We start from the raw sequence: 26,206 nt of genomic DNA on the forward strand, positions 1-26,206 counted from the left end.
AATCGACTTTTTTCTGTACATTGGACCAAATTATTTTTTTCAGAAAGAATGAGTCATAAGTAAAAAATCAATTTTTCGAAGTTAACCTCCAAAATCCATTGAAATGTAGTTTTCTGGAAACGCTATTATTAATTAGAGTATGAGCGTATTGTGTGAAAGATTAAAGCCCACCGTTAACGAACTGATTGTTGGAAAGACCAAGTGGAAAGTGACTTGGCTTCACTTGGTGTTTTCAGTTGGCGGAAAAAAGTAGTAGTTTATAGCTAGGACATGGTGTTCTACGTCCCATAATATTTTATGAGGGATCAATTTCTCTAAGTCTTTTAACTACGCATCAAAACCTCCATGTATGCAAATCTCAATTGCTTTAGAGCCTTTTCCGCCTTTCATCCACTTTTAGTTATATTTTATTTTATATTTAACATTACATTAGCTTTGTGATTAAAATAAATTAGTTTATAATATTAATTATATCATAATAAATAATAACAACATATGTACACTAATGCTTACATAAAATATCTTAAATATTCTCAGCTCACCTTTTTGTTATGCGCGGTCGCAATGGCCGCATAATCGCCAAATAACGATCAATACTAATGGCGACCAGTGTGTACGCGCTCACCAGCACCGATACCGCCTGTGAGTAATTCACCAAATTGCACAGCACCGTGCCGAAAGGCCAATGTTTCAAAATGAAAATGGAAACAAAGGAAAACGGCACACAGAAGAGTGACATCAATATATCGCCCACCGCCAGATTGGCTATAAAATAATTGGTAACGGTACGCATGCGTGGCGTCGCCTGCACAATATAGCACACAGTGCCATTGCCCAACAGCGCGAATATAAATATCGGAATGTACAACAAATAGACGATGGTCTTGAAGTAGACCGTCGACAGCGCCGACACATCCCCAGAGTCATCACACATATCGGCGGTTACATTCAGCTCGCCTGCGGCCGCCGTCGTTGCGGCCAACGCAGCTGTTGTCGTGGTCGTCGTAAAATCGGCAATACTCTTCATAGTGACGGTAAGCGATGATAAGACCAGCGCCGGCGGGCTATCGGTGGCATAACTGCTTGCGTTGTAGGCGAGCGGCGGTTGTGCCACCAGCTCAGCGGATGTTGCGGCAGTCGTTGCCACCACACTTTCGCTGTCGTTGAGCAATTGCTGTGTGGATGCCGATGTAATAAAGTAATACTCATTGCCGCTCTTGGCGCTCTCAGCGCTGTCTGTGGTTAGGCCGGCGAGTAGGCTGTCGTTGTGGCCACCACCGCCGCTGGTGCTGCCTGTGTTGCTGTTGCTGGACGTAGTAGCGACAGCTTCCTCCAGCACATAGCGCACGTACCGTTGCAGTGAACCGCCGGAGTTGTGCAGATGTGGCAGGATGCTGCGCATCGCAAATTCGCGCATAAAATGCTCCATGTTGTGCTTGTGTGTGTGTTATAGTCCAAGACACCTTTGTTTATGACTCCTTGTTGCCGTAGTCGTTATTAAATGTCATGCCACAGTGACCCTGCGCTCGTAATTTACGGTTGCCCGGGGAGTTGCCACTTATATAAGGTTAAGTAGAATTTATAAGCGCAATTACTAATATGTGCGTATATTTTATTATGTGTTGTTCTTGCCACATGCCTTAGCCGAAAGATTGCGGCTTTAACGTGTCTTTGTTGGTAGCGTACTTAAGCGAGACTTGACTGCTGTCATACTCTGCCAACTATTGCATATCATTAAGTTGATGGCTGTCACACAACTTGCAACACAGATTTCTTGCTGCCACTTTCGTAGAAATCGTGCACCTTCTGCACGCTCAGCGAGTTATTTGACACAACCACAACACTTGAATGTGACAAAAGCCGCAAACACTCAGCATTGCTACTGCTCACATCGCTTTGTTGGTTTGCTCATTTATTTCTTTCATTTTGTTCGCAAACTTTACAAAGCCAACTTACTGCACACACATACCCTTACGTTATTACAACAATAAACAACTCGTTAACTTTTCAACCACTCGTATGTGAATGTATGCGAATGCAGTTGTATGCACGACTGCCTGTGTACTTGCCACACTTTTCCGTTGCTCCGAAAAGTTTGTGTATACGTTTCGTCTGTGTTGTGGCAATTCCTGTTGGTAATTTCGGTTAGTTACCGCATCACAATTTCAGTTTCCGCTGGTTGACTTTGCCATTCATCGACGGCAGACAAAATTTGCTGCTCCTTTCGACACTTGCATTTTTGCCTTCGCCTTTTGCTTGCGCAAATAAAATTGAATTCGGTTCCACAGTCCTTTAAGTTGAATTTTTCTATGATTTATTGTTCCGCACCCACGCACACACACATTTATAAGTGAGTCGGCCTTGACACCTGCAATTAGCAAAGATTTATTATTATTACAAGCACAGGCAATTGTAGGCGCTATAAATATATGTTAAATATGAAAAATAGCCAATCGTGCATGGCAATGGGTTTAAATGGTCGTAAATATCGGAATGTCTAACAATTTCCCACTTTTCGCACCCACTTATATGTATATGTATATATAGAGCTCATATAAATCTCGTAAATGTTGAAGTGCGTTGCAATAATGTGCGAATATATAAGGATTGCGTGAGGACGCGAATGCGAAATGAATCATCATGACTGGCATAAATGAAGTAGTACGAAATTTGGGTAGATTTATGACTAAGTCGCATAATGTACAATAAAACTGAGAACAACCCTGATTTAAATACTACTTTAAATGTTTTATATTTATAATTTTAATATCTACTTTACCCGGTTTTTTTCGGTGATCTGTCAATACCGCTTGAGTAAAAATTTGGATTTCGAATTGTGAAGTCTTGTATCCCGAATGAGGTTAATACTATAAATGGGTAGTGCCTGACTATAGTCACGCTTAGAGAATGGCACAAGGATTATAATACAAGAAGATTCACAGATGGAAGATTAGCTATGGAGGAAATGTCTTATCAAAGAGTATATTGTTTCAAAAACTATTTGGCCCTTGCCATTGTATTGTTATGCTTTCACTTATTATCACTTCCCACAGAATATAATTTTCATTTTCGTTAGAGTATACCCTTATTATATCAAAATAAATAGACAACAATTATATTCATTTAACTTCGACACGCCATTGTGGTTAATCGCTTTGCTGCTATTCTCGACAACTCGACTACCATTAGAATACCGTTGCATACTTTTGTGCATTATTTATTACCTTTAGCCGGTACAGAGTGTTAGCAACAATTTATTGTGTGTATTGTGAGTTTATTACCCAAGCTATTGCATACTTTTTGGCGCCCGGCTATAACTAATGGTCATTTAAGAAGCTTTATTGAATTAATAAAGTAGCCTGCTAGAAATCGAAATGAGAAGGAAATATATGGTAAATTTACGTTTGAGTAACTGCACCATAGAGACAAGTAAATTAAAAGCTAAGCAAGTTTGGCTCTTAGTTTGATAAAATGTGAGTGCATATAATTTATATGTATATATGTACGTATCTATATGCGCATATACCAATATATACATATATAATAATTATGCTTACATATATACATTTTTCATATTTTTAATGTTATTTTGGCCGCCTTTAAAATTGCAGTTTTCATTTAAAGCGTTAATATCTAGCTTAATAAAAGCATACAGTCCCTCACATATACACATTCTTTAATCTGAATCTCCACAAAATTGACTGCTCGTAATTAAATATTGGTTTCAAAACTTTATTTATAGCTTAATTATAGTTTTCGTTTATAGCATATGCAATATGGGGGATGGGGTCATATGTAGAAGTTCACGCAAGTGAGGAAAGTTTCTGATTGCCATTCACTTGGGAGTGGCCAGGAACGATTCTTTTGCATATGACTCAAGCAGCTCACGACTTCCGGTTTTAGACCAAGTATCCCCTGGGTAGCTAACAGACATCCGTTTGGAGGCGAGCTAAAGTGAGAAGGCGAAGCCCGCTTGTGCGGTTGTGCGTAGGGCTTGGGACCCACCACATAAAAAAATCCCCCCTGCAAACGTACTAAGGATCATGATATAAGGGCATGCACCTGGAATTTCCGGACTCTTAATTGGGAAGGTGCCTCTACCCAGCTGGTTGATGTCCTCATACAACTAAAGGCTGACATCACCGCCGTCCAAGAAGTGCGATGGACGGGACAAGGACGGAAGAAGGTGGGTCCTTGTGACATCTACTACAGCGGCCATATAAAGGAGCGCAAATTCGGTGTGGGATTCGTGGTGGGAGAGAGACTACGTCGCCGAGTCCTGGCATTCATCCCGGTGGATGAACGTCTTGCCACAATCCGCATCAAAGCGAGGTTCTTCAACATATCGCGTATTTGCGCCCACGCCCCAACGGAAGAGAGGGACGATGTGACCAAAGATGCTTTCTATGAGCGCCTAGAACGCACCTATGAGCGCTGCCCCCGCCACGATGTCAAAATCGTGCTTGGCGATTTTAACGCCAGGGTGGGTAAAGAAGGTGTCTTTGGCACAACAGTCGGAAAATTCAGCCTCCATGACGAAACATCGCCAAACGGCCTGAGGCTGATCGACTTCGCTGGGGCCCGAAATATGGTTGTCTGTAGTACCAGATTCCAGCAAAAAAAAATTCATCAAGCAACGTGGCTGTCCCCTGATCGAAACACGCGCAATCAAATCGATCACGTTGTGATAGACGGAAGACATGTCTCCTGTGTTTTAGACGTGCGTACGCTCCGAGGACCAAACATTGACTCGGACCATTATCTAGTAGCAGCAAAGATACGCACTCGCCTCTGTGCAGCAAAGAACGCACGTTAACAAACACAAGGAAGGTTCGACGTCGAAAAGCTGCAATCACAACCGACAGCCGAACGATTTTCTACTCGACTTGAAAAGCTGGCCGACATGGGTAATGCTCGAAAATTTTATGAAAAGGCGTGGCGATTAACAGAAGGTTTCAAGACCGGAGCATTATCATGTAGGGACCGAGAAGGTAATCTGGTAACGGATGTCCAGAGCACACTGGGATTATGGAGGGAACACTTCTCCGACCTGCTCAATGGCAGTGAAAGTACAAAACCAGGAGATGGCGAACCCGATACCCCAACCGATGACGATGGAATAGATGTTCCATTACCCGATCATGAAGAAATTCGAATAGCAATTACCCGCTTGAAGAACAACAAAGCGGCGGGGGCCGATGGATTACCGGCCGAGCTATTCAAATACGGCGGCGAAGAACTGATAAGGTGCATGCATCAGCTTCTTTGTAGAATATGGTCGGAAGAAAGCATGCCTGACGATTGGAATCTTAGTGTGCTCTGCGCAATCCATAAGAAGGGAGACCCCACAATCTGCGCCAACTACCGTGGTATAAGTCTCCTCAATATCACATATAAGGTTTTGTTGAGCGTATTGTGTGAAAGTCTAAAGCCCACCGTCAACGAACTGATGGGACCTTATCAGTGTGACTTTAGACCTGGAAAATCCGCAATGGACCAGATATTCACCATGCGCCAAATCTTGGAAAAGACCCGAGAGAGAAGAATCGATACTCACCATCTTTTTATCGATTTTAAAGCTGCCTACGACAGCACGAAAAGGAGCTGCCTTTATGCCGCGATGTCTGAATTTGGTATCCCTGCAAAACTAATACGGCTATGTAAGCTGACGTTGAGCAACACCAAAAGCTCCGTCAGGATCGGGAAGGACCTCTGCGAGCCGTTCGATACCAAACGAGGCTTCAGACAGGGTGACTCACTATCGTGCGACTTCTTCAATCTATTGATGGAAAAAATAATACGAGCTGCAGAACTAAATAGAGAGGGTACAATCTTTTACAAGAGTGTACAGCTCCTGGCGTATGCCAATGATATTGATATCATCGGAAGCAACAACCGCGCCGTTTGTTCTGCGTTTTCCAGACTAGATAAAGAAGCGAAGCGTATGGGTCTGGTGGTGAATGAGGACAAGACGAAATATCTCCTGTCATCAAACAAACAGTCAGCGCACTCGCTTGGCTCCCACGTCACTGTTGACAGTCATAACTTTGAAGTTGTAGATAATTTCGTTTATCTGGGAACCAGCATTAACAGCAATAACAATGTCAGCCTGGAAATCCAACGCAGAATCACTCTTGCCAACAGGTGCTACTATGGACTAAGTAGGCAATTGAAAAGTAAAGTCCTCTCTCGACGAACAAAAACCAAACTCTACAAGTCTCTCATCATTCCCGTCCTACTTTACGGTGCAGAAGCGTGGACGATGACAACATCCGATGAGACGACTCTTGGCTGTACGATTTATACGACGACATTGACATAGTTCAGCGAATAAAAAGACAGCGGCTACGCTGGCTAGGTCATGTTGTACGGATGGAAGAAAACACTCCAGCTCTGAAAGTATTCGATGCAGTACCCGCTGGAGGAAGCCGCGGAAGAGGACGACCTCCACTCCGGTGGAAAGACCAAGTGCAAAGTGACCTGGCTTCACTTGGTGTTTCCAGTTGGCGCCAAAAAGCAAAAAGGAGGAATGAGTGGCGCGCTCTGGTGGATTCGGCTATAATCGCTTAAAGCGGTTCCTACGCCAAATATATATATATAATATCAATCTCCTCAGGGTGTCAAGGAAGATGTGTATCAAGTTTTATTAAGATAACTAAATTTTTACTCAAGTTATCGATTGCACAGACAGACGGACCGACATTCGTACTTAAATTCTACTCGTCACCCTACAAAGTATATATATAGCTCCATATCTAACTCGTTTAATATTAGGTGACACAAACAACCGTTAGGCGTACAAAACTATTATATAATACTCGGTGCAACATGTTGCGAGAGGCTACAAATATTAACCATTTTCCCATCATAATTTATTTATATTTATCCTAAGAATGTTTTGAGGATCTAATCAATAATTTATTTTTCAATAAAATTAAGTAGAGTATTAACTTATTAGTTTAGATTAAATCTATTGCTTTTTAACGGTACTTTTGTGGGGCTACGCAATGATAAACAGGCTATTTTCGATTTTAATTTTTAATTTGTCTTCTCATCCCCTCCAATAGACTCGTGGCATATGTGCATGTACATATGTACGTATGCATGCTTATGTTGACTTCGGATAAGTCACTTCTTTCATTTGTCCTAAAAGCCACCCCACCTTCACTATATAACCTGTGAGCACCCATAAACCCAATAAACGCATACAAAGAATTGAAACACGATACACTAATGCAGGGGATATAAATAGACCAAGGCAGCGAGTGAGCATTTTGAAAGAAGAAAGGAAATTGCTTTCGTGTGAAATATTAAAAAAGGTAAAGCGACTTTCACCAAATTTCACGCAACAAAGACGAGCAGCAGCCACACACAGCCACTCACGCAGCCAATTACGAAAAATGCGAAAGCACGAATACATATTTCGACAGTTTGACGTAGATTTTAGTGCTGCTGTCAAATACATTTTCAGCTAAGCTGTCGTCCCTCCGAGGGGATTTGGCAGTGCGAACTTTGTACCTCCCTTTGTATGTGTGTGTTGGGAAAGTCGGGTTTGTCTATCAATTGATGCGTTGTTGTGCTTTTATTTTCCCATTATTTTGAAGTGTGTGTCTGTGTAAACACTTTGTTTATTCCTTTTAGATTTTTCGCATTTTACAACTTATTTTCTTATTATTTTAGATGTGTGTTTGCTAAACTGCAAGTCCAGCGGTGAGTCAATCTAAAATACGCACTAATGCGATTGCTTTTAATTTTTTATTGCTTCTTGCTTTATTTTTTCATACTCATGCACGATGTGTATTCGTGTGACAAATTTGGTTGGCCATATCTTCGGAAATGAATTTTCCACTTAATAAAACATTAATAAATTCGGCGTGTGCTTCTTGTGGTAATTTATTTTTTTGTCTCATTCATATCCAAATTCAATTTATGACGTCTGCAGCTGCAAATAAAGGTCGGTAGATACGTTTGTTGGTTTTCATACAGATATTAGTATCATCTGTAGGCATTGAAAGCCTTCGAGCTCAGTTTTCTCTATTCTTATTGATGCGATACCCCCGGACTTCTTCGGACTTCTTTAGTTATGGTTCGATTTCGACCATTTTTAGATAGTTAGTTTTATTTCGATATCTTTATTTGTGATAAAATTTGGTAATATAAAATAAAAAGAAGGGGTATAATATGGTGTTATATGTATGTAAATCCAATCTCATTGTTGTCTATTTTGTCTAAGCTACTCGAAGCTGTCATTATCAAAAGACTTGAGAACATAATTGAAGAAAAAGGTATCATACCAATTCATCAATTCGGTTTTAGGACTCAACCTTCCACAATCGATCAAGTACATCGCATAACGAACATAATAGAAGATGCGATGGAAAATAAATTGATTTGCACAGCTGTGTTTCTAGACGTATCTCAGGCATTCGATAGAGTATGGCACCATGGTTTACTTTATAAATTAAGACGTTTCTTACCACAATACCTAACTGACTTACTTGAATCTTACTTGAGCAACCGCTACTTCAGAATCAAGCAGGGACAATCGTATACCACATTGCAACCAATAAAAACAGGAGTACCCCAAGGTAGTATCCTGGGACCACTTTTATATATCTTGTTCACTACCAACATGCCTACGCCGACAAACTGTACAATTGCCACATTTGCTGATGATACCTGCATCATAACGACAGGCAAAAGCGAAGTGGAAACGGCCAACAGAATGCAATCCGCAATTAACGAAATAGTGGAATGGACACGGAGATGGTGCATTACTTTAAACGAGACGAAATCAATACACGTAAACTACACGAACAAAAGTGCTAGATATATTCCTTTACATATTGGTAATGTGGTAGTCCCATACTCCACCTCTGCGAAATATCTAGGCATAACGCTAGATGCAAAGCTGAAATGGAAAGAGCACATACAAAAAAAAGTTGCAGAACTAAATCTAAGATATAGCAAAATAAGCTGGTTAATCGGTAACAAATCGCAGCTAACAACATCAAATAAAATTCTCGTATATAATCAAACGTTGAAACCTATTTGGACATACGGAATTCAACTGTGCTGTAAGTTAAGCTCCTTTCATTTCTTTACAATATAAATATAGTTTTAACCCTTCTGCACAAATTGGGTCAAAATGACCCAAATTTAAGAAACAAACGCGTATTACCATGCCTTAGGATGGCTAATTGCTTATAAAACCATTTTGATATCCTCAGTCTGAGTCTTATGATGAGTTGTACGTACACATTTTTTTTCCAGGACGAGCCAGTTTTTTTACATAATTTTTTAAAAACTTTTCGTACGCGTATACAATTTGTGGGTAATTTTGATCACCAAGACAATGTATGCTTAAATGTGACTAAACAGGAAAAGCGTGCTAGTGCTTCATCATTCGGCAGAGACTAGGGATGATCAGAAAAAGAAACCAGAAATAATACATCACTATAATGCGACTAAAGCAGGTGTTGATGCGCTGGACCAATTAGTAGCAACGTACACATGTAAACGCCAAGCGAAACGATGGCCAGTTGCACTCTTTTCTAATATGGTCGATGTTTCGGGATATAACGCATATGTTATATGGACCGAACTTAATCCCGAATGGAACAGAACTAAAAACTTTAGCGGCGATTATTTTTAGTAGACTTGGCCACATCTTTGGTAACCCCGCACATTGCACGCCGAAAGCGAATGCCCTATGGTCCTTCTGCAAAAAGAGTTGTGGAAAACATCCAGGAAGCAGTCGCAGCAGACACTCCCAGATTATCCACGGTCGTGCAGCCTCAAGATTCTCCTTTATGCTTCTTGGGTAAGAGACAAAGGTGTTTGTATTGTCCACATACTAAAAATTCCAGCAAGCATTCAGTTCGTTGCGATAAATGCTAGAAATTTATATGCAAACAACATAGTGTAAAGGCAGTTATGTGTATAAATTGTCAGAATTGATGTATTTTTTACTGACTCCTATTGAAAACAATTTTGAATTTGTTAATTTTATCTTAGAATAATAAAAAAATGAGTTTGCCATTATAATTTTACCATACTGACGTGTTTTTGCTATTGGGTCATAATGACCCACAAATTGTTTATGAGGGGTTCAATCTCAATTTGTGCAGAAGGGTTAATTAACTTTGTGGCAATAAAGTCGAAAGTTATGAAAATATAGACAAACCCATCCAAATACATATAATATTGATCTAATTAATATCGCAGAGATCTCTCTTAAAGTTCAAAACAATCCGACTTATTTTTGTTTATTTATCGTTTTCTTGAAGAACTTTTTTGCTGCAAGAAAAAACTTACAAAAGTGAAGAGTTAATTAAAAGCATTCATTTTAACATAACCTAATATGAATTGTGTTCAAACTTTGAACGGACGAAATTTAGAATAAGCTTTTCAAGTACCTGTCTAACCGCCTTCCACAAGGTGTGTCAAAGAGGAAAAGTTTAATTGTTATATGAATAAAGAAGTGCATTTGAAACAGCAAAAGCACATCACCATGTGAAAGAAAAAAGCCTCTACACTTTTTGCATAATTAAATATTTTTGGTATTAAAGGAAATATCCTTTGTCAAAGATATTCTCATCCATATTATTCTTGTTTGTAGAATACGAATATTTGTGGCAGAAAAGGAAATGAGAGAGCTATTAACACAAGCACATTCAAGTTTCCCTTTTCAACAAGCGTTAGATTTTAAAGTTTAAATTGCTGCCATTCACATGCTACATACATATATGTATGTATATATATATAAATGATAAATATATGAAGTCTAAAAAGTCATCAAAATTCACAAGGCGTAAGCCACAGAAAGTTATGAATTTTACATATGATTTTTTTAGTATTTACACTTGCGACTTTTGGTTCACAGACTTATATATGTATATGTACAATTCGTAACGGTACACTGCAAACCATTTAAGTAAAATGCTCAACACAACAGCAACATATACACATACCAGTGTCAACATATGTATCTACATGCTCTCAGTCTTGTTTGTATACACAGATGTATAAGTAAATATATGTACATGCATATGTATCTCTATTCACTTAAGCCGATAGGTAAGTAAGAACGCCGCAAAGTGCTTTCGCAACAGGCTGATAAAAAGTAAATGCCCTGCCTCCTTATGTGTGTCAACACATTATAATAACTGTCGACAGAGAGATAAGACATTTTATACAATTTTTATTACACGCCCCATAGCGCCTGAAATTCTGCTTCAACGTTTCACTTTTAATGTCAGGTCTAAGTCAATTTCAATGCAAAGAGTCTTTAATTTTAAAATATTCTACAGATTTGACTCAAACCAAATATTTAATGAAAGTATGAACATACATACATATTTACGCAGATATTTAACTGTTATATTTGGGAATCAGTTTGTGCAATCTATACGTTGGAGTCGATAACGAGATAAAAAAAATATAAAATAAAATAGATTTTAAAATTATGTTGAATCAAATTATTAAAAATAAATTAAATTAAATATTAAAGAAATACAGAAAATGTTACTCATAACAGCCAGAATGTTAAAAAAAAAAACAGAAAGAATTCCTGAAATCTTCAACCATTTAACAAAAAATATATCTTTTGGACTGTGTTTTGAAGAATATTCATTTTTATTAGTCCTAAATATCTCAACAAGCATTTAAATTTGACCAAATCCATGAGGGGAAGAGCTGCGTACGGGCACATAATATTCACCAGACACTACATACGAATTGGTTACTGCACCCATTTTTATACCACTGTAAGAGCTGCCACATTTATCCTTCACTGCTTCTTGATAGTCACCACAACGTATACTGGGGTAGTCATCACGAGCTATAGCCTCAGCGTAGTAAGTACATGAACGGCCATGACTGCAGGCACCAGTTACATCCAATGGACAACCAGGTTGACTCTTGCCACCATTGGGGTAGAAAGCGCCCTTACCAATTGGTTTAAGGAAACCCAATTCACCACCGTTGGTCTGAATTGATTCGACATAATGAGCATCATCCGAGTTGAGACGTTTGTTGGGTTTGTCGTAACTGAACAGTGGCAGGGCGGGGTCCAAACCGACTATGGCGTGAAGTAAGCCATTTTTAGTGTTCTTACCCGCAAAACCGGCAACATGAGCACCCAAACTGTGACCGATCACTTCGGTTTCATCCAAACTCATACCGAATTGATCGACCAAATAGTTGATCATACTGGCAACCTTTTCTCCCACTTTGGGTACTGCCAAAACGGAGGAAGCGTAATCAACGGAACGTGCGCGTTCCCAATCCACAACGATCACATTGTATTTGCCACGTCCCAACCAGGCAGCACGAATATCCTTATTCATACCGGCGGTGTAGCTCTGAGTCCAGCCATGAATGACGAATCTGTAATGATATTTATAGGTTTTATATATGAAAGTGTTAGATTTTTTTCCGTTTTGTCGTACCTCGTTGGGTTTGCTGCATCGAATTCAGAACTGGTAATGGACTTAAAGCTTTCTGTAATCTTTTGTCCTTTGGACGGATTTCTATTGGTGTACAAGTAGAAAGTCACTGGCACCGGTAAGAGACGACTTTGCATTTCTTCTTGTTTCTCCAGTTCATTTAGCATTTGTTCGCCCTCTTCGCGTGAGACCCAGACAAGCGAACCATCAACTTGAGGAACATACCAACCATTCTCTCCGTTAACACGCTCCTGCTCAGGAACGGGAACGGCAGTGACTAAAAGGGATTTTATATTAGTCTTACTGAATGCATATTCCTTTTAATACTTTGTATATTGGTAATTCAAATACCTGCTAGAACGCAAAATGCCAAAATCACCAACACTTTCATTGCAAACGTTTATTATACTACTACTGGTCTTTTGGCGAAAAGTATACCGGTTTATATACTCAATAACTGTCGTATTTAAGTTCAGTAATATTTAACTTATGCCTTTGAATCTGTTATAAAAGCTTTATCGTTTAATACACACACACATATCTATGACCGATAAGCATTCATTTTTTATAAGGGTCTATGTTAGTGCGTTTTTGTTTGTATGTATCAGGTTGCATTGTTAATCTGTGGGGGTTCGTATAAATCCATTGCTTTATCGGTAAGAATCACATACCGCCATTGATAATTATAACAAGTAAGTAGAAAACGGTTTTATTTTCTATTCACAAATTTCGCAAAAATTTGACGATAAGGATTGTAAACTTTATATGGGTTCGAAGTATTTTTTGATGAAGTGATAGAGTAATTAACAATTAGGCTAACAGAAATGATGATTAACCACAGTATTTAACATAGTATATTATTAAACATAGCCGGTAGGTTAACATTTACTTTCGGGTGGAAAATGAAAGAACACGAATCTTCCACTTTTGGAAAAAAAATCGTGAAAATTGGCACGTAGATAGTATATATTGATTTTTTGATGTAACAGTTTGGAACTAGTAAATCTGATGCATTCACTTTTTAATATTTCAATCATGCATCCCTTAAGATATCGAAATAGAACTTTGCACAAATACTGAATTCGAGGTGCAAAACGGGCGAATGTGAGGAATTCACTGTCTAAGGCTGACTTTTTAACGTTTTAATATAGACGGCGCTGAGGGCTAATTTATGAAAAGACGACCTCACAACAATATATTGGGTGCCGTAATGTTTTATGGAACAATTGAATCAATTTCTGGAATCTGTATTTCTAAAACCAAATGAACTGTTCGAAAAAATTCCATGAATTTTCCAAAAATATAATGAACCTATTCATAACGCCTCGTGTCGCTTATGTAGATTCAAATATTAATATCATTCTTCGACAAGAAATGGTTTACACGGAGGTAATAAGAAACATTAACTACAGTATTGGTGATTTTGTGAATTCTGAAATAATCTGTATCATAAAATGAAGGAAGTGATGACTAGCAAAGAAGGTTGAACTTAATTACTGAAATATTTTCTTTCTATTTTTAGTTCTTCGAAAATAATTCTTTTGTTATTATTATTTATTAATTATTATCTATTATTCTATTTATTTAAATTATTTATTTTAGTTAATTTAATTAGTTAAAAAGCACAAAAAATTATGTTTCAATTTACCGAATGTATATATATGTATATGTATATTGAATCCAATTTGACTACGATAAATGTGGGGTTTGGTTTCCCACAAGTTATAGATTATTCCGAATAATTAAAAACGGGTTTATTTTATATTATAATGTGATTTAATTCAATGAAAAGTTAAAAGTATTTAAAGTTAAAAGAAACTGTACTTCTTATTACAAACAAAATAAAGTTTAAGTATCTCTCGTCGTCTACGTCGTTACATGCGTACGGCTACACGTCTTCCAGAAAACTTTCTGTCTTGATGCTGCATATTCATGTTCGAAGACGATGCTCTTCCGAAAATGGGTTTCGGAGTTGCTCGAACACACAGATATGATATTTTACGTAAAAGGAGTTTCGCAAATACTGCAAATCAATAAACTCTCAATCGGTATTATATTCTACTAGCAGACCACTTCGGCTTCGCACGGGCTTAAACAAACATTTCAAAAGTTATAAGTTTTTATACACTTATACACACTCTCCCATACTTATGTACATATCTTGCGTGGGTTCATTTTAAAAAAAGTAAAATGAGGAAAATTCGAACATGAAATTATATTTTATTTGCAATGAGCCAAAACTTGATTACGACCTCTAGTCTTTCGTGTCCGTTGTCTTTCTCTCTGATTATGAAGACGTTGGGAACGCTCAGAGTTCGACTCTCTAGTGCGAGCTTGTATATTTCTAATAGTTTGTTCTTCAAGCCGCTGCATACGCTTCGTACTCCACTCCCGTACTTGAGAGGTTTTGAAATTTTGTTCAGCAAGCAGCTGCTAGCACTCGTTACTCGACTCTCTGGCACGCGATTGCGATGCGAAGAGATTTATTTATAAGACAATTTTCAGTTTCAGATTAAGATTCTCCATCACGGAGTCTTTTTGATTCCCTCACCTGGGAACTATTTCCAGAAAGTTGAGATTCTAACAATAAATATAACCTATGTTACTCGGGGTGAATGTACCTTTTGCAATGGTGAAGTTTTTGAGTTTATTCATAACAAACATACATACAAATCTCTCCTCTTTATAGATACTAATAAAATATATGTATTACACAGACATATAATATAATATATATATAACTTCAAGATAATTAAAGAGATACTTTTCCGAAGTCTCTAGCAACTGTAAATCAATGCAATTTGAAGGTCAATAACCCAATTAGTGCTTAAAGTAAGATGATTCTAATGTACTCGCTTAGAAGGTACTGCACATACCAAGGGCAATCAGGTGATGATAGGCGTTTTATGGACACACACATTTTTAGTAAGATTTGTCAAGAAGTGAACTGGTGAGATATTACCTATAACTCACTTGGTTCTTACCACGGCTGAATGGACCAAAAGTATTATTTGAATACACAAAATAATGGTGCTTTCATATTTAGATATTGAGGAAAATGTATGATTGTCTATTTTTATACATCGCAACACAGTTGCTAAGAGAGTATAATATTTTTGTTCACATAACGGTTGGTTGTAAGTCCTAAAACCAAACGAATTACATATAAGGTTATGTTTATTAAAATGATCAGGGTGACTAAATTCTTTGTACATATATCGTAAACTAATAAAGATATATCAACGAAACTAATCTAAAAATCGCCAAAATCGGACCAAGTTCTCAAGACCCCATACATCGAACATGAGAACCTCAGTGTTTCTAATAAAAATTTGTCACGAAAATATAAGTAAGTCTCTCAGACATTTTTACAGAATTTAGAGAGAATAGTTTTCTTCTAACAATTAGTCTCTGTTCCCAAAATCAGGTCATAACTTCCCCTAGCTCCCTAATATTATTGTTTTCAAACTTTCAATGGACTTTATACCATATATATGCCGAATATCAAATGCCGGTCAAATTGCGTGTTATATTATTAAATTAAATTAATGATTGCGTGAGTATAAAATGTTCGGTTACACCCGAACTTAGCCCTTCCTTGCTTTTACATTCGTATTAGTTACACTCATGTATAATATACAACCATTTATCATTTGAAATCAAAAATGTGTAATTTTTATTTCGTCAAAATGCATATGCCGACTTATGTACTTATATCTATTCATTTAAGACTGTAGGTAGGTAACAAAGCTAAAAAGTGAGGGGCCTGTCTCCTTTAACAACACATTATCTTAACTGTCGATAGAGCGATATATATTTTATAATGTTTGTATTACGCGCACCCTAGCGCCTGAAATTATGCTTGAACGTTTCACTTTTAATGGCAGGTCTAAGTAAATATTGTAGAGCTTTTACTCGTAGAAACTATTAAACAAGAGTATATATATATGATCCCAACGATTGAATAAAAATTAATAAATCGTTTAGGAGTACATATTTTCATTTATTAGTTTTCAAAATATTTATAAAATAGTCAGTACGTATAAAAACATCACGAATTTAAGGGTAGCCGAAACCATAAGGCGAAGAGCTATGAACGGGCACATAATATTCACCAGATACCATATAAGCATTGGTCACTGCACCCATTTTCACACCACTGTAAGAGCTGCCACATTTATCCTTTACTGCTTCCTGGTAATCACCACAACGCATGCTGGGGAAATCTTCACGAGCCACCGCCTCGGCATAGTAAGAACAAGAGCGAGCATGACTGCAGGCACCAGTTACATCGAGAGGACAACCAGGTTGACTCTTACCACCATTGGGGTAGAAAGCGCCTTTACCAATTGGTTTGAGGAAACCCAATTCACCGCCGTTGGTCTGGATGGATTCGACATAATGAGCATCGTTGGCATTCAAACGTTTGTTGGGCTTATCGTAACTGAACAGTGGCAGAGCGGGGTCCAAACCGACTATGGCGTGAAGTAAGCCATTTTTAATGTTCTTGCCAGCATAACCGGCGACATGAGCACCCAAACTGTGACCGATCACTTCGGTTTCATCCAAACTCATACCATGTATATCAACCAAATAGTTGATCATACTGGCAACCTTTTCTCCCACTTTGGGTACTGCCAAAACGGAGGAAGCGTAATCAACGGAACGTGCACGTTCCCAATCAACAATGATCACATTATATTTGCCACGTCCCAACCAAGCAGCACGAATATCCTTATTCATACCGGCGGTGTAGCTCTGAGTCCAGCCATGAATGACGAATCTGTAGTCGAATTTAAAGGTTGAGAACAATTATCACTTAGGTTGACCAAATCCCTTTTTTAACATACCTCGTAGGGTTTGCAGCATCGAATTCAGAATTGGTAATTGATTTGAAGCTTTCTGTAATCTTTTGTCCTTTAGACGGATTTCTATTGGTGTACAAGTAGAAAGTCACTGGCACCGGTAACAGACGACTTTGCATTTCTTCTTGTTTCTCCAGTTCATCTAGCATTTGTTCACCCTCCTCCATTGACACCCAAACGAATGAGCCGTTAGCTTGTGGAATATACCAACCATTCTCTCCGTTAACACGTTCCGCCTCGGGAATGGGAACGGCAGCGACTAAAAGATAATTTATATTAGCCTTACTCAAGGTATATAGTTCCTACAGTATTATGGATGTGAGTTATTCAAATACCTGCTAGAACGCAAAATGCCAAAATCACCAACACTTTCATTGCAAAGTTTGTTGTACTACTGCTGTTTTGGCGAAAGGGATACCGTTTATATACTCGGTGTCTGAGACGTTAGTACATTTCATGAGTACATCAGATAATAGAATAATAGATAATAGTAATTAACTCGTTTAGAAAAAAAGCTCATATTTTTGGTTGTATATCAAAATATAAGATTACACTTAATATGAGCGCATTTCTTTCAATATCAATTCATCAGATAAACGTACTTTTCAAACTCTGCAAGTGGTACTTTAAAGTGTTTTCTTTTTTGTTTATCATATATGAGTAGTTAGTTAGAGGGTTCCTTATCGTTAAGAAGCGCATATTGGAGATGATAATACTAACAAATAAATATTTTTCTTGCATAAATTAGTCGATATTGATTGTATTAATAAGGTAAGATTTCGGGCTATTTGCCATTTAATTAATTTATATAAAAATCAGCAATTATGCTAAGATGAATAATGTCTGGTCGAAGAGTTTAACGTAGTATAATTAAAAACAATGCAAATATAATCTAAGTTCCGGTGCAGCCGAATAATATATACTCTCGAAATGTCTGCAAAATTTTATAAAAAATACGCAATAGAGCATCGAAATTCATCATATTGGTGCCATTGAATCCATAATTGTGAATGCCGAAGGACATAATCCTAATTGAAATATTGTCGCTTAATTTTATTGCCTTATCTTGCGGTAATAAATATATATGCCAAAATAAAACCATTCAAAAGTGCGAAATTTACAACTCAATTTTGTAAAACCAGTGAAATATAGTTACCAGTAGAAATCCCCTGATAACTTAAACAAGATTTTACATTGCGATTGACCATTTATTTCAGTATATTCGAAAACACAGATACATGGGAAATAATCACGTTCAATTAAATATAAAATCAATAATTCGTTTAAAATTTATTGAAAAATATTTCGCACCCCAAACACTAAGAAACGAATTAAATATTACTTAAAAAATAAGTTTTAATATGCTATTTAATTAACAAAGATTTATTTGAAGATTGGTAAATCATTCTAGTCAAAATCACCGTAATTAAATAAAATATAAAGTTTACATTTTTTAAAGGTTTCAATGTATTCAAACATCAAAGCTCGCGATTTACTGGTCACGAGCAGGGGATTAAAATGGATAGAAAAATAAAGCCAACAACGGCCAGTGAATGAGAAAAATTGTAAAATTATGGAAAGATGATACAACTTTTTGGGAACTTGGTTAGAGAGTGGATAGAGCACACTTCTCGGTTCAAAGAGTGCGAATAAATTCGTAGGTTCAATCGTCTCAAAGTGTCGTTCCGGGTGGCCCTATAAATTACGTGACCTTGAAAAGCGTTGTATTCTTAAGAAACAAAATTTCCAAAAAAATCTCGCGGCGCCAATTAAACATGGCAGGGCTGTGATGGTATGGGGGTGTATGTCTACACTGAGAAAAAAAAGTGCGCTTTAAAATTAAATGTGAACCCTTTAAAATTTTATTTAAAGTGTCTCAGTCTATAGGTTCTTTATGGGGAACACAAAAAAAAAATATTTTGTAAAAGTGCTAATATAAAGTTTTTTAATTGTTTACTTTTAATTTAAAAGTTAAAATTTTTGTTTTTAATGTAAAATTCTTAAATTTAAAAATGTTAACTTTATTTTATAATGACAAACTTTATATTTTAAAGAAAAATTTATTATTTATAATGTAATCACTCTTAAAATTGTATTAAAAGTGAATCCATTTGATTTAAAATTTTTAAAAGTTTAAAAATAAAACTATAACGTTTATTTTGAAAGTGTTTAATTTAAAATGTAAAGTGATCAATTTGCAGAAAAGTGTTAGCGTTTACATTTAAAGTGTTCACTTTATAAATCAAAGTGGCACTTTCTATTTAAACGTGTTCACTTTGACATTTAAGAATTTAGAAGTGTAAACAAGATACAAGAATGACCAGTCAGAGTAAAATTATACCGGAAAACGACTTGCTGCGAATGTTTGGCAACGATATCCAAATTAATGAGCAGGGTGATTTAACGTACACGTGTGTTGAGGAAGATACGGATCTCCTTAATCTGCTAAAGAAGTTTGATCTGGAAACACTTTTTCTTGGCCTAAAAAGTAAGTAAAAATTCTTCGGCAATATTAACACTTATGCATTATTATTAATGTAAATGCAATATTAACATTGCGGAAGCAGTAAAAAATATTGGTCTTCGAGCAGAGTTTAGAGAAAAGTTGTTTTTCTGGCGCAAGTCAAAGGTAAATATAATATTAATTTTGAAGCTTATTTGCGACGTTAAGCACGTACATAGATACAATTACCATTTGAATATTACTACGTTTATAATTTAGCAAACTTATTTTTTCAGTTTGGAATAGAAGACGAAACGTTGAGCCAGACTTCAAAAGTTGTTGGTTGGCTAGAAAAAAACCGTCACAAAGATTCACCTTGTTCTTCAAATAATTCAATAAGAAACGCATTTGGATCACAGGTAAGAATATACAGTAAAAGGTTTTGTATTAAATTTTATGATAAATTTCATTGCAGCCCCTTTCAACATTTTTAAACGATAACTCAGCCGGAAAACAACTTATTCAATATTATGAGGAATGGACATGTTTTACGAATAAGAAACGCGATGCCCACATTAAAATAATTTTAGAAGATGTCATGTTAACAAAGACAAAGCTTAGACCAGAACACTTTGCTAGTATTGTGGAAGAAATAATTAGTTTATTTCCCAATGAAAAAGAGTCGCAGGTATTATTAAACACGATATATTTAAAAGAACATATTGTAAACTGATTTCTTTCAGGATTATTACTACATTCCTCGTCAAAGAAAAAAAAACCCATCAGGCAAGCTCTATTCCAAATATTTTAATTTAAAGACAAAGATTAGAAAGAGTAGTCCATCCGCGGAAAGATCTCTTTCGAGTGAAGTACGTGATCCATTAGTAGACGAAAATGTTGAAGTTGACGAAACGCTGTCGTTATGTTTAAAAACTTCGCTTCAAAAAGATATCAATAATTGGGATGAGGTTATTGACAAATGGCAAAAAACATTTACATTTCGGAAAAAGAATTTGGCAAAGCTTTCGAATTCTGATTTTTTGCAAGAGTGGCCAATTTTAAAAGACTACTGTCTGTTTGAATAAAAAAATGTGAATTAAAAACAATTAAAATAGTGTGTTTTATTTAAAGTTTATAGTGAAAGCTTTTAAATTGCATTTGAAAGTGTTCACTCTCAAAATAAGAGCTAAAGCTTTTAATTTGAGGTTTAATGTGTTAACTTTTTTTAAATGCAAACATTTTTAAATTGGGTTAAAAGTGTGAACTTTAAAATCAAGAGTGTTTATATTGTATTCGAGAATGCGCATATTAAAATGTAAAGTTTTCACTTTAATATTCAAAGTGCTAACATTAATAATTTACATTTTAAAGTGTTAACTTTAAGATTAAATATTTTTCAATACGGCTGGTTTTCATACATAAAAATTTTTAATTTTAAAGTTCTTGGTACTGGATTTAAAGTGACTTTATTCTTTTCTGAGTGTAGTAACAGAGTAGCTAATATCGAGTTTATTGAGTCAACAATAGATAATTTTATTTGGATAAATTTTAAAAGTGAGGTCGAGTGATAAATATTTGATTCAACAAAACAACGACCCGAATCACACTGCAGAAATTGTTAAACTTTGACTCATTTACAATGTCCGGCTTCTTAGTGCATTCTCAATATCTTGCGATATTAAGCGCCAGTTGTCTTCGCAAGATAGCATAATCTCTCAAATGTCTGCCAATGTGTACTCGGCATCCTCTTAGTCGTTGTAAATATACTTATTAGTAGTATTAGATAGTATTTGTTTGACGTATTAGTTTACTGCCCCCGAATTCCCTACTGGTCCATTTTTGCAGGTCTGGGACCTTGTTACTGGACTAAACTCCAATATGCAAATTAACCAAATTTGAGTTCAAGTTTTATTAACTTTTCCACACTGGGTTCAGTTTGATCCAACATGAAAGATAGGATTATTTATGTCTCAAATATATGTTGAAGTATCCGTCCGTCTGTCCTTAGCACTATGATAAAGTTAGTATTGCAGATGGTCAAGAATAAATCACTGTTTATTAAATCATCTAGTTTATTATAAAGTTTTCCCAACATATGAAAGGTTTAATAGTAACTAAACTTATGTGATTCTATAGACGAGTAAATATTATTTTCATTTATTAGTCTTTCTGTATAAAAAATTCGGTATATATAGTATAAAAACATCACGTATTTAAGGGTAGCCGAAACCATAAGGCGAAGAGCTATGTACGGGCACATAATATTCACCAGACACCATATAAGCATTGGTCACTGCACCCATTTTCACACCACTGTAAGAGCTGCCACATTTATCCTTTACTGCTTCCTGGTAATCACCACAACGCATGCTGGGGAAGTCATCACGAGCCACAGACTCGGCATAGTAAGCACAAGACCGAGCATGACTGCAGGCACCAGTTACATCCAAAGGACAACCAGGTTGACTCTTACCACCATTGGGGTAGAAAGCGCCTTTACCAATTGGTTTGAGGAAACCCAATTCACCGCCGTTGGTCTGGATGGATTCGACATAATGAGCATCGTTGGCACTCAAACGTTTGTCGGGTTTGTTGTAACTGAATAGTGGTAGAGCGGGGTCCAAACCAACTATGGCGTGAAGTAAGCCATTTTTAATGTTCTTACCAGCATAGCCGGCAACATGAGCACCCAAACTGTGACCGATCACTTCGGTTTCATCCAAACTCATACCGAATTGATCAACCAAATAGTTAATCATGCTGGCAACCTTTTTGCCTACCTTTGGCACAGCAACAACGGACGAGGCATAATCAACCGAACGTGCGCGGTCCCAATCCACAACGATCACATTGTATTTGCCACGTCCCAACCAAGCAGCACGAATATCCTTATTCATACCGGCTTTGTAGCTCTGAGTCCAGCCATGAATTACGAACCTGTAGTGGAATTTGGAAGTAATACACAGATTATCTCTTTGAGACACTTCTCTATCAGTTTTTATCATACCTCGTTGGATTCTTAGCATCGAAATCGGAATTGTTAATGGATTTGGTGCTTTCTGTAATCTTTTGTCCTTTGGACGGGTTTCTATTGGTGTACAAGTAGAAAGTCACTGGCACCGGTAACAGACGACTTTGCATTTCTTCTTGTTTCTCCAGTTCATCTAACATTTGTTCACCCTCTTCGAGTGGGACCCAAACTAGCGAACCATCAACTTGTGGAACATACCAACCATTCTCTCCGCTAACATGTTCCTCCTCAGGAACGGGAACGGCAACGACTATAAAATAATTTATATCAGTCTTACTGAATGTATATTCCCTTTATTACTTCGTATATTGGTAATTCAAATACCTGCTAGAACGCAAAATGCCAAAATCACCAACGCTTTCATTGCAAAAGTTTATTATACTACTACTGGTCTTTTGGCGAAAGGAATACGGTTTATATACTCAGTTACAGGTACGAGTACATCAGATAATAGAATAATAAATAGATAATAGTCATTAACTTATGTCATGGAATATGTTCTAAAAGGGTTGAAATATCTGATTACATAGAAAATATATGATACAATTAAAATAGGCGCAATTCTTTCAATACCCATATAGAGTATGTATACTTATTAGATAAGAAACTCTGCAAGTGGCACTTTAAAGTGTCTTTTTGTTTATATCAGTTAGCATAAGTAATCTGAGGGGGTTCTTATTTTGTTTTTCAAAAAGCCATTGCTTTATCGATAAGAATTACATATCGAAATTTATAGTAGTAACTAATAAATTTTGTTTTTGTCAAACAGCTGTTGATTTATAGCTTAAGTAACTTAAAGGTTTTGAGCTGTTTTTATTTGATATAATTATAACAATTAGGCTATTAATTATAAATGATGATTAATCGAAGGACTTAACATATGTAGAAATATAAATGAATATAAATGTTTTATATTGGCTATATGAGGATATATGTATAAGTGATATATGTATGTGTATACATACGTCAATCCGAAGTAATCTTATCTAAGTAATCGGTAGATAATCTATTTTTGGAATTTTTAGCACTAAGTTACATTATATCTAAGCTTACATGTTTACATAACTTGGTTGTAATCAGATTTCGTCCATCTTCAAAATTTATGTAGGAATCTCAATGTTTTCACTAAGTTTAATTTCGATCTGTTTTTGTTTACATATTAAAGAAACCTGTGCAACTTCGTTTAAAAGTTGTCCAACTTAATTAAGAAATTCTTACATATACTTCAATTAGCACACTTTTAGTAGAGTCCATTTCCACAATTGCATTAAAAAATATATATAAATATAATATTTTTAACGTACAATGAATTGATTTAAGCTAATTGCAGAATTAGTCTGATTTCAATTGAGTTTTGTACCCAAATGGTTTTTACCTTTTATCATATAAATGTTTAGAAATGTATGGATATTGTAAGTAATTACCACAAAATCCAATTAAAAATATCCGATCACATCAAACTTTGTACGAAGACTGAAGTGTTTTAATTGGTATAATTAATATAATTTCGAAAAATTTCTTGTTTTTTGTCTGAATGTAAACAGCAAAACACTTATGCATATCGCAAATTTTTATTTAATAGATTAATCTCGAAACTGTCGCCAAATAGTAAACTCGAGACTTAATAATGAATTAACTGATATTATTGTCACTAAAACGAGTATCATTCATATACGAGTGCTTTTTCGAGTGGCACATACATTGTCAGACAAATATTAATGAATGTCGGCTCACTTCAAGGTATTCCTAACACCTAACTAAATACCATCGAACTCATTTGGTTGAGAAATTCTGTTCTGCCAGACTCTAGAAACTACCCATTTGAAATGTTGCTCCTGAGAATTACAAGCACTGTTCTAGGCAAAAGATCCAACCGGTGCTCTGAAGATCTCGTAAAAAATACTGTCCATAACATTTTCTGTTCACCAAAACCAAGACTAATTATTTTTTCATTTCAATATCCCCTTATTAATCAATACGGTTATAACATTATTTTCAATTATTTTAAGCAGATCCGAAACCGTAGGGCGCAGAGCTGTGCACGGGCACGTAAAAATCACCAGACACCATGTAAGCATTCGTTACTGCACCCATTTTCACACCGCTGTAAGAGCTGCCACATTTATCCTTCACTGCTTCTTGGTAGTCACCACAACGCATACTGGGGAAGTCATCACGAGAAACAGACTCGGCGTAGTAAGCACAAGAACGGGCATGACTGCAGGCACCAGTTACATCCAAAGGACAACCAGGTTGACTCTTACCACCATTGGGGTAGACAGCGCCTTTACCAATTGGTTTGAGGAAACCCAATTGACATATTGAGCATCATCTGCCTTTAGACGTTTGTTGGGTTTATTATAACTGAAGAGTGGCAGAGCAGGGTCCAAACCAACTATGGCGTGAAGCAAACCATTTTTAGTGTTCTTACCGGCAAAACCGGCAACATGAGCACCCAAACTGTGACCGATCACTTCGGTTTCATCCAAACTCATACCAAATTGATCGACCAAATAGTTGATCATACTGGCAACCTTTTCTCCCTCTTTGGGTACTGCCAAAACGGAGAAAGCGTAATCAACGGAACGTACGAGTTCCCAATCCACAATGATCACATTATATTTGCCACGTCCCAACCAAGCAGCACGAATATCCTTATTCATACCGGCAGTATAGCTCTGAGGCCAGCCATGAATGACGAATCTGTAGTCGAATTTAAATGTTTAGAACAATTATTGATTATATTGACCAAATCCCTTTTTATCATACCTCGTTGGGTTTGCAGCATTGAATTCAGAATTGATTTGACGCTTTCTGTAATCTTTTGTCCTTTAGTCGGATTTCTATTGGTGTACAAGTAGAAAGTCACTGGCACCGGTAACAGACGACTTTGCATTTCTTCTTGTTTCTCCAGTTCATCTAGCATTTGTTCACCCTCCTCCATTGACACCCAAACGAATGAGCCGTTAGCTTGTGGAATATACCAACCATTCTCTCCGTTGACACGTTCCTCCTCAGGAACGGGAACGGCAGCGACTAAAAAGGAACTTATATGAGAGCCTTTCTGTTTGTCGATCTCTTTTTATAATTTTTAAATTGGTAATTCAAATACCTGCTAGAACGCAGAATGCCAAAATCACCAACACTTTCATTGCTAACGTTTGTTTTACTACTGTTTTTTTACCGAAAGGAATACCGTTTATATACCAAGAACATTTCACGAGTGCATCAGATAATGAAATTTTAGATAAAAGTAATTAACTCTGTTATAAAAAATAACAAAATTTTTACCAACCCTGAATAATTTCAGATTTTATCTAAAATGAGCACAGTTCTTTTAATGCAATCCATACATACACATATTTATCAGGTAAACATTTTTTTTGCAAAACTTCAGAACTCTTAAAGTGGTACTGCA

The 26,206-nt window shown here is 36.5% G+C and overlaps 6 protein-coding genes and 1 pseudogene across 11 annotated transcripts in view; 2 read left to right on the forward strand and 5 right to left on the reverse strand.

Annotated features, from left to right (window-relative positions):
- LOC105215663 (RYamide receptor) overlaps positions 1 to 26,206 on the reverse strand; it is a 274,717-nt gene that overhangs the window by 148,156 nt on the left and 100,355 nt on the right. For all 6 annotated transcript variants that reach the window (XM_054225774.1, XM_054225776.1, XM_054225775.1 and 3 more), the window contains exon 3: positions 543 to 2,368. In XM_054225774.1, coding sequence (XP_054081749.1) covers positions 543 to 1,429 — 887 coding nt within the window. In that variant the 5' untranslated portion in view covers positions 1,430 to 2,368. The remainder of the gene's footprint in view (positions 1 to 542; positions 2,369 to 26,206) is intronic.
- Positions 1 to 26,206, forward strand: part of LOC105215655 (phospholipase A1-like) — a 96,884-nt gene that overhangs the window by 51,494 nt on the left and 19,184 nt on the right. The gene's annotated exons all lie outside the window — the stretch shown is intronic.
- Positions 11,615 to 12,938, reverse strand: LOC105215657 (phospholipase A1-like). The gene is made up of 3 exons (XM_011189679.3): positions 12,801 to 12,938; positions 12,453 to 12,726; positions 11,615 to 12,390 (listed from the first exon to the last, which is right to left on the reverse strand). The coding sequence occupies exons 1-3, from the start codon at positions 12,838 to 12,840 to the stop codon at positions 11,667 to 11,669; spliced, it is 1,038 nt and encodes a 345-aa protein (XP_011187981.1). The 5' UTR covers positions 12,841 to 12,938; the 3' UTR covers positions 11,615 to 11,666.
- Positions 16,432 to 17,791, reverse strand: LOC105215658 (phospholipase A1 VesT1.02-like). Its single transcript, XM_011189680.2, has 3 exons — positions 17,650 to 17,791; positions 17,300 to 17,573; positions 16,432 to 17,232 (listed from the first exon to the last, which is right to left on the reverse strand). Exons 1-3 carry the CDS (start codon positions 17,687 to 17,689, stop codon positions 16,509 to 16,511), a joined length of 1,038 nt encoding a protein of 345 aa, XP_011187982.1. The 5' UTR covers positions 17,690 to 17,791; the 3' UTR covers positions 16,432 to 16,508.
- Positions 19,568 to 20,842, forward strand: LOC128921961 (uncharacterized). Its single transcript, XM_054231061.1, has 5 exons — positions 19,568 to 19,802; positions 19,882 to 19,943; positions 20,054 to 20,176; positions 20,233 to 20,445; positions 20,501 to 20,842. The coding sequence occupies exons 1-5, from the start codon at positions 19,631 to 19,633 to the stop codon at positions 20,840 to 20,842; spliced, it is 912 nt and encodes a 303-aa protein (XP_054087036.1). The 5' UTR covers positions 19,568 to 19,630.
- Positions 21,886 to 23,273, reverse strand: LOC105215659 (phospholipase A1). The gene is made up of 3 exons (XM_011189681.2): positions 23,113 to 23,273; positions 22,765 to 23,038; positions 21,886 to 22,694 (listed from the first exon to the last, which is right to left on the reverse strand). Exons 1-3 carry the CDS (start codon positions 23,150 to 23,152, stop codon positions 21,971 to 21,973), a joined length of 1,038 nt encoding a protein of 345 aa, XP_011187983.1. The 5' UTR covers positions 23,153 to 23,273; the 3' UTR covers positions 21,886 to 21,970.
- On the reverse strand, positions 24,729 to 25,983 carry LOC105215691 (phospholipase A1 VesT1.02-like; annotated as a pseudogene).

Source organism: Zeugodacus cucurbitae, chromosome 2, assembly GCF_028554725.1.
Source record: "Zeugodacus cucurbitae isolate PBARC_wt_2022May chromosome 2, idZeuCucr1.2, whole genome shotgun sequence".
Taxonomy (NCBI): Eukaryota; Metazoa; Arthropoda; class Insecta; order Diptera; family Tephritidae; genus Zeugodacus; species Zeugodacus cucurbitae.